Here is a 9,300-nt window from a genome sequence, read left to right on the forward strand (position 1 = left end):
AAGATCTTGCTCTTACTTTGTTTTAGCTACTCGATAATTATCTTACTTTCACTTTTCATATCACACATGTGTAATACAATTATATCCATTTTTTGTTCATTTTTATTTTTAACGCCATTTTTTTTGTGTTCATAACACATATTGATGTATGTATTTACATGAAACTATTGATTTTCCCCTGAATATCAAATATTTTCATATTCTTTTTGAAATTATGGGTAATTATTAGCATTCATAGTTAAAGAAAGATGATTATTGAAGAAGAAAGGTGTGAGTTCATCAAGCGTTTCTGGTTTTGTAAGGGTGGGACTTTGATTTCATTTTGTCTTTTGTTCATTTAAAGAAGATACTTCAATGATTGCAAAAAGGGGAAAGAATTGCTAACGCTAACGCTTAAAGCACACGTTGCCTTGAGTTTCATTGCAACAAGTAAAATTAACTTTTTGCGATTAAAAGGCTATTTAGAAAAATCCACAAATAATCACTTGTTCCCAACCATTGTGAAATTGAGATGTCTTGATGCAAACGCCCTTTTACGACCATGTGTTAGTTTATGGTTTTACTTTCGGGGGATAGTTTCCACATGAGAAACGTTACAACCTAACAACTAATAAAGAAAACACGGATTTCAAATGTGTTCAAATGTACCAACAAAATATATATAAATGCAAACCAACAACATCGATATTCAACAAATAAATGCAAGGAAATAAAAAAAAATACAACAAACATTTAACGTACTTCCAATGTTATGAGATAGTGTACATTCACAATGTAGAGACAAAGTTTATATATTGACGATCAAACGGATGGAAAATTTATAATAAGATTTACCTTTACAAAGATCCTACAATCCTCAAAACCAGACCCTCCAAAATTCACCTCAAAGTCTACCAAAGGCGCTTACGGAATAAGCTATTACAAGAACACTTAAACCCTAGCCAAAATGAGGTTAAACCCAAACAGAGCCTTCCCACAACCCCACACCAAATCTAAATCACACCCCATCTCTTGGTGCGTGGTGTTGCAGTTTGCATTTTATTTCAACATAAATGTGGTTCACTTGGTAGATTTATCAGCAAAAATAACATATAGTTTCTTTATTGATAAGAAATAGTGTTACATAGCCTACTGGTTCAAATCTCCTGAATTAAATGATTTACTACAACAAAACTGATTTTATAGGACACTTAAAATAAAAAGGTGTTCTAAAAGAATACTTTATAGAACACAAGTTTATAGGACCATATAAAAAAAGTCATATTTAAAAACGTTACAATAAGTTCATAGGATGTTTTTATGTGTTTTAACAAGTTCTTTTCGATGCTTCTAAAAGCTTCTTCATAAATCTGTTAAAACGTCTAAAAGCGTCTTATAAACTTATTGTAACACTTTTAGATATGAGTAATAATGAGATTTAATATTAACCAATCATTTAAGATAATTATTATTATTATAGTTTAAATAATCATAAAAGGTAATTTTGTAAAAAAATATTACAACTCATGTTTATATATTTCCATATATCAGGCTTATCAAATCTTTTCATATATCTCACTACTAATCAAAAAAAAAAAAAAAAAGATTCTCTTTCAATCTCCCTTAATTTCTACCGGCAGCCATGGAAAGAAGTAATCAGAAAAAGATCGGTAACCGGCGGGGAAGGAGGAGATGAGGTGATGGAGACGTGAATGGTTGATCGGTAACCGACCATCAGGACTGGAGGATTCGCGTTTGAAAATCAAAGACCAAGGACCCAATAATTCATAAACGTATTGAAATCAAACACCAACGTGAACTACATTATCAGAGCAGCTGATGAGGACGATAAAGATAGATCTGGTTTCTAAACCCCCCCCTCTCTGGTTTCAAATATGAGTTTTTCTTGGTTTCCATATCCATGGTTTTAAGGACATTTTCTGGTTTGACCCTATGTTTGATGTTGTTGTTATTCTTTCTTTATTTTCTTCAAGTTTTGATGTGGGTATCATAGTGGTTATGTTTGATATAAAACCCATATAAGATTTCATCTCAATCCATATTCAAGACGGTAACACAGTGTTATCACAATTGGGTATCACAGTAGTATCACAATGAATTTGTGTATTAAAGTTCTTGGGTATCACAATGTGTAACACAGCGGGTTTGGTGATATCATAGTGGGTATCACATTGTGTTTGTGTCTTACTATTAGAAGTTCTTAAGTATCAAAATATGTATCACACTAAAGGTCGTTTTTATGTATCTTTTCTTTAACAATGTCGATATTTTTAGATATCACATTGTGTATCTTAGTGTTCATCGGAATAAGTTCACCGGAGGTTGGAGGTCGGAAGAGGGGAGAGGGGATAGGAGAGTTTTAAAATAACCAAGATGCATTTTAATTAAATTTTAATTCAAAATTACTATAATTATTAATTTTCTATTTTATTTATTGATTTGTGGTTGAAATTGAATCTCATGATTATCACAAACAAACCATTTCTCTTTTAAATAACCCATACGATGAACCGTGTAAGAATAAAAGTTAAGAAAAGAAACCTGAAAAAGGATCTAGATCCATAATCAGTCTTAATCTCACCCCACCCCATAGATTGTGTTTCTCACATAAATTGATTCGATGTATCTCATTAATGTTGACCTCCAATTATAATTGATGTAAAGATGGAGATTTCTTCTTCCCTGTTTCACTGGAATCCACTGTTTCACCGGAATCCAACCTCTATATATATAAAATCTTTTTACATCATATAGAAACCATAAAATAAATTAGCTATTCTAGTGATGAGATGATTTTATGGCTAAACGATTCAACAATGGTCTAATCAACATCCTTGAAGAAAAAGACCAATATGCGCGTAAGGGGTTGTATATTTGTGTATCGTGAGTGAGTGTGTGTGTTTGATATAGAGAGGCAAGTACGTGACGTTGGTTACGTAATACTACAAATCTACGTAGAAAAATGCAACATGAATTGGATGAAGTGTCCTTTTAGGGTTAGATGAAAGCTTGACCCCACAGAGCAGTGGGTCCCAACACCATTCCGCTTTTGTATTTCCAACACATTTAAAAGGCAAGAATCACATATATCTAGACACCCTTTTCCTTCAATCTTCATATATGGTGGCCATGTTTCTTGTTCTTGTTTTACTTGGCTGAACCACAAGAACACACACTACTTGAAGATATATATATATAATATATATATATATATATAGAGAGAGAGAGAGAGAGAGAGAAAGAGAGAGATCAGAATGGGGCAGCATTCATGTTGTAACCAACAGAAGGTTAAAAGAGGACTTTGGTCACCTGAGGAAGACGAAAAGCTCATTCGGTTCATCACAACTCATGGCTATGGCTGCTGGAGTGAAGTTCCTGAGAAAGCTGGTCTCTTTCTCCCTCTCTTCTTCTTCTTCTTCTTCTTCTTTTTCATCTCTCTCTCTCCATAATTTTGTGTGTGTATATATATATATAGATATTATATATTATTCCTCTATTTTTCGTTCTATTGACAGAAAAACACCCATGTTTTAATGAGACATTTGAACAGTTCATGTTTTTGATCCTATCTTGGTACATATCATATCTCATTATACATTGGTGGTGAAGAGATGGTGACGTAACTTGTACAAACGCATTGATATGCTGTATTGTACAACTAGATAAAACATGCTTAATATATACCTTAATTAGGGTTTGATAGATATCATGACTTGAATTGGACAATGCAGACATATGTTTCTTTGTCAATTCTTGGTCCACATCATTAGATATACAGGTTAACTTCTTTTTGAAAACTCGTTAAGTTGTGATAATCTTAAAAACAAGTACATTATATACTATTTCATATGCTTTTTTTTTTTTTTTTTATAACTAGAATTTAATGTAGTGAACAACATATATTCGTTTCATAATGTAAACTTTTTTTGTGTGTTTGTGAAACAAAAAATATAAGTATGTATTGTGAACCGCATACATACAAAATACATATATTGTGAAACAAATATATATTAATTAATATATTAAATAATGAATTTACGTGGAAAAAGATCATGTTAAACATAACCTTAAGGTAGATATTTTCATAGATCTCACAATTTTTTGAATTCTCAAATAATATATATATATATATATATATATATATATATATATATATATACACACGTATAATCCATGGGAAAGAGAGATGATGACTTAATTTTCTTTGTGAGTTGCATTAACAATTTGTACACTACAACCCAACAAGCATCCTTCAAATACCCTTTAATCACCTTGTGATGTGAGATAGCACTGTTACCTGCATTGCTATTTTGGGGTGGCAATGCACGATTAAGAATCACATTTTAAGTATTTGTGTGAATATGCATGTCTCAAAGAACGTTGTTTTAGTTTCAGGGCTTCAAAGGTGCGGAAAAAGTTGTCGATTGAGATGGATAAACTATTTAAGACCCGATATTCGAAGAGGAAAGTTCACACCAGACGAAGAAAAATTGATCATCAACCTTCACAGCGTTGTAGGAAACAAGTCAGTTCTCTAAAAATCAACCTTCACAATAGTTACTACATAAGTTTTATGCAGCAGTCATCAAACATTAAATCAAAACAGTTTTATGATTTGAGAAAAAAATATTTTATGACATACAATTATTTGCAACTAAAAAATAATACAGTAATTCATGAAAAGAAATATATATTCTAGTCATGATTAATTATATGGGAAGTACACGTAGAATTCGTTATATATATANTATATATATATATATATATATATATATATATATATATATATTACAAGTAACAATATTCCAATGATTCTTATAGTTTTTAGATTACATATGATATATCATTTTCATTCTTGTTTTTGCAAGTTCAGTCGTTATTTTAATTTATTACACATCAAATACATGATCACTCATTCATATTTTATTCATTTCGCATAATATAACGACAGTTACAAAATGTAAAATTAAACAACTAATATACTTTAATTATTAATCTAGACCATGTTATGAGGTGTTAATCAAATTGCTTTCAAGAATTTTTTATATTTATACATTAGCATAAGTTTTCAATGACAGTTGTTTTTATAACTTGTATACAACTAAATGACATATGCTACAATAAGAATATGTATAACCTCATTAGTTTTTTTTTAAAGCTCTTAAGAAAAGAAAGAAGTTTTTCAACATTTATAGAAGAGAATGATCCAAACAAAGTAGTTTTACATGGAATGTTCAGTATTGAATAAGATGAAAATCTTGTCTATATGACTAAAAGTGAACTAGAAGACAGGATATTGAAAACGTAGCCATTATAAAACAAAATACTGAGTGTGCTATCGACGTCATATATATATATATACACACACATATATAGACGGGATCAAAAGAGAAGACGATCAACTTACAGAAAATACAAGAATCATAAAAATCATATGTGATTTTAGAGTAAAATCGTATCTGATACACACACGCCATGTTAACCAGCCATTGGACACATGACTTTACACTCAACCGTGGCCGCAGTGACCAGTTCAACACGTCTTTCTAGACGTGTTGTATTATATGTATCTTTGTAATCATATGTAATTTGACCATTCTTATAATTGTTCATAAGTTGATCGATTTTTTCCGTATGATCATATCTCTCTCTATATTAATCATATAGAGGTGAGTTATTATGCAACCCTTTACATTTATACAACCAATACAGCTCAATCTTAACCATCCGTTTAATTTAATGAAAATTTGATTTAATAAAGGTTTTGATTGTTTTCTAATATAAAGTATTGATCATAATTAATAAGTTATAGTCATCTTCCATAAATATTCAAATTATAATTAATAAATGAACTCTCATCATTTCCATAAATATCTCAATTATTGGTTTGCATTGATTGTACAAATATAATAGATTGCACTTGAAGCTTACTCTAATTATATATCTATCCTTCCGTCTAGGATCTTAGGAATAAGACTACTCGAGTAAAACTACAGCATGGTTGCTAGAAAGCACTTAATTATCGCTTTCAAAGTTGTTTATGATGCATTTAAATGTTGAAAACAATGTCACAACTTAATTAAGCTTATTATATTTCACTATATTTTGCATGTTTTTTTAGATGATCATACGCAATCGTCATGCTTACTTTATGTGTCAATTTATTATATTTAAGCTTATTATATTTCACTATATTTTGCATGTTTTTTAGATGATCATACGCATTCGTCATGCTTACTTTATGTGTCAATTTATTATATCATATATATCATACTTAATTACAACCATACAAAAAATTGATAATGCATAATGGACTTGTACATAGATGGGCCCACATAGCAAGCCATTTGCCTGGACGAACGGATAACGAGATCAAAAACTATTGGAATTCATGGATTAAGAAAAAGATCAACCGAAAACCGTCTTCAACAAGCATGACGACAAGGCGTTTGAGTACAAGTTCTACAAGCATGGATCAACCACATTCCGATTATGGGTACAACCCGACCCATTTGAGTTTCCTGAATCAGGACTTGGGCATAAACAACATCAAGCAACCAATTCAAGAACAACCCGTGATCTCTTCATCTTCAAGCTCATTATTCATGCTCGACACAAGTGGTTCGGTACTCGAAGGGCAAAATGGGGATTGCATTACACAAACAGAGTTTTTCAACGATTCCATGTGGCAAATACACAAGAACCAAATCCCGGAATTGTCCTCACAAGTCCTGAACTTCACAACGAATAACAATGGCATGTATTCAAGTTATTTGCCACCATTAATGGAGAATTTGGAGAGCATGGTAGAGGGGCAAAATTGTCATTTGACGAATGGGGAAGGAAGAGAGTGCTTAATTCAGAAGCAACATGAGTTTAATGGATGGGTTGTGGATCAAACAAGCCAACAATGTCCAAGCTATTTATTTTGGGATGATGAACATCAAGAAGTACAACTTGGTGGTGAAGAAATCGGTGTACCTTCTGCATCGAACATGGGACCCATCTTATCTTCTTACCCTACATCATTATAGAGATTGCCATGGAAAGAGTTTGACTCTTCTTCTTTTTTCCCTTTCTTTTTCTGGTTTTCTTGGGCTTGGTGAGATTATGAAACGAGAGAAATTACTCTCTTTTTTTTCTTTTTTCTTTTTTTTATACTTTTGTATGCTTAAGAAATGACATAACAAAAAAGGAAAAGATTACAACCAAATTAGGAGGGTTTGATGTAAATGAGAGTCGATCGTATGACGTGTTTTGTTTCTTTTAATGGTGGTAATTAATTAAAATTATGTAATGCATGATTTCAATTAATAATTGTTTGATATTTTTGTAGTTCCATTATAAATTAGAGGGTGTTTGGGATTACTTATTTTAGGTGTTTTTTGACTTATTTCAATCTGACATCGATGATAAGCTAAATTAGTATTGGTTTGGTTAAAAACAAAATGGAGATAATGGCCAACAAACTATTATGAGTGTCATTTAATTCAGTGTGTACAAAAAATCATTTCACGATTTAATCGTAATAAATTACATTAAATTTATAAAAAATTAAAAATGACCTATATTTATTATTAAATATAAAAATTGTTAATCACTAGTAAAAAATGTAGAGATATTGTTCCATCGAACTAAAAAACTTAACTAAAGTTTGGTTTTTTAGTTTTAGTTTGAAGATATTCATTTTCTATTTATAATGTACAAATACATGCATTGACGACTTGTACTATACAACAATTCACCTCCCCTCCTTTACTCTTTTTTCGTCTCCAAAGGTTAATTTAGTTTTTTCTTGACATTATATTTTTAATTTTTTCAGTGTTTCGATATATATAAGTTAAAAAAGAGTTATTTCAAATGAATATAAACTAAAAAGGGATACAACCGTGATTTTCCACGTGACTTAACTCGTGTGGAAACTTGCTCGAGGAATTAAACTCGCATGGCATGCTTCAAACTCATGAGGAAACCCATGGTGGACACTGTTTAGGCAACAGATCTTTACCTTAGCTCCAATTCTTCTCCAAAGCATAGTGTTGGGTTCCTCGTTTAATCCTCTAATAAAAGGATTGTAAATTCTTGAAATGAAGTTCAAAATCTCTTGGTTCTTACAGATCTCCTTGAAAACTTTTCTTGTACAATCTTGCATCAAAATCTTAGAGAAATGTTTTGTTTGCTTGGAAACTGAGAGAAACTACACAGGAAATAGTATCAAAATAAAACCAAAAATGGCGTTATCAGAGGATGAAGAGCATCAAATTAAGGTTCCACGTTCAAGTAGTTCGGGGTCAAGGAGAGTCCCCAACCGTTCGATGTCGACGCCATGTCATTTGAGTTAGCGAAGCAGCTGGATCTGGGAGGCGACATGCAAGTAGATATGGTATAAGGCTTTATATTACATAATAAAATGATATGAATGCCTTTTGTCTTGTATATATTGTTCAATTGTGCAGGTTTTTAGATCCTCATGTTGTTTAGGAGGTCACTTCCATATTCAAGTCATCGTTTCATGGTCTGTGGGCTTGCTGGAAGGATGTGCCTCTTGTTGACCATGAGTATATGTTCGAACATTTTTGGGTTGGTACATGAATCACTTTTATAGTAATTGTAACATATATACATAACATATATATACATACACATATACATATACATATATATAAGCTATAGTTTTAACAAAAAATTAGTATTCAACATCGCTTATGAGCATGTGTCATGCCTAACATTAAGTGTTGCTTCCTATATCAATTCATTGTCGAATTAAGTTTAACAAAAATCTAAGCAACATTTTCATAACTAATCTTTCTTGTCAACCCGGTATACAATAATTTTGTGTTACTTTCTAATTAAGTAAACCTTTTATCAATAAAACAATGAAATTAAAAACCTTCATAATTTCAAAAGAAATGCATGACCAAATTTATTAAGCATATTTATGATTTGGTTTGTCCCTTGGATTTAGATCCCATGAATACAAGTTTGACCTTTCCAATATACATACATATATATATATATATATATATATATATATATATATATATATCGGTTATTATACAACCTTTGATATTTGTACAACCAATACAACTCATTCTTAACCATCCATTTCATTTGATTAATATGTTTTTTTTTTTTTTGAAAGGCAAAAGGAAGGGCAAGGAAGAGAGCTTCGGCAAGGCCATCACCCACAACCAAGCCAACCACTAATATTAAACAAAACATAAGCGAATCCAGCAAGAAGCTAGAAACAAAAAAGTACAGAATACCAAATACAAGACGAGGGGCAAAAAGACGAAAACA

General features: G+C 31.2%; 1 protein-coding gene across 1 annotated transcript; it reads left to right on the top strand.

Moving 5' to 3' along the window:
- Nucleotides 1-3,254: 3,254 nt before the first annotated feature.
- Nucleotides 3,255-7,171, top strand: LOC112521614 (myb-related protein 308). Its single transcript, XM_025130577.1, has 3 exons — nucleotides 3,255-3,387; nucleotides 4,390-4,525; nucleotides 6,326-7,171. Exons 1-3 carry the CDS (start codon nucleotides 3,255-3,257, stop codon nucleotides 7,032-7,034), a joined length of 978 nt encoding a protein of 325 aa, XP_024986345.1. The 3' UTR covers nucleotides 7,035-7,171.
- Nucleotides 7,172-9,300: the final 2,129 nt, after the last annotated feature.

This window comes from Cynara cardunculus, assembly GCF_001531365.2.
Source record: "Cynara cardunculus var. scolymus isolate 2C chromosome LG 11, CcrdV1, whole genome shotgun sequence".
NCBI classification, from domain to species: Eukaryota; Viridiplantae; Streptophyta; class Magnoliopsida; order Asterales; family Asteraceae; genus Cynara; species Cynara cardunculus.

Bases quoted from the DNA above. Each gene is read 5' to 3' on its own strand.
- LOC112521614 (XM_025130577.1), top strand. From the start codon at position 3,255: ATGGGGCAGCATTCATGTTGTAACCAACAGAAGGTTAAAAGAGGACTT. The intron at 3,388-4,389 runs GTCTCTTTCTCC...ACGTTGTTTTAG, and splicing joins TGAAGTTCCTGAGAAAGCTG to TTTCAGGGCTTCAAAGGTGC. The intron at 4,526-6,325 runs GTCAGTTCTCTA...ACTTGTACATAG, and splicing joins CACAGCGTTGTAGGAAACAA to ATGGGCCCACATAGCAAGCC.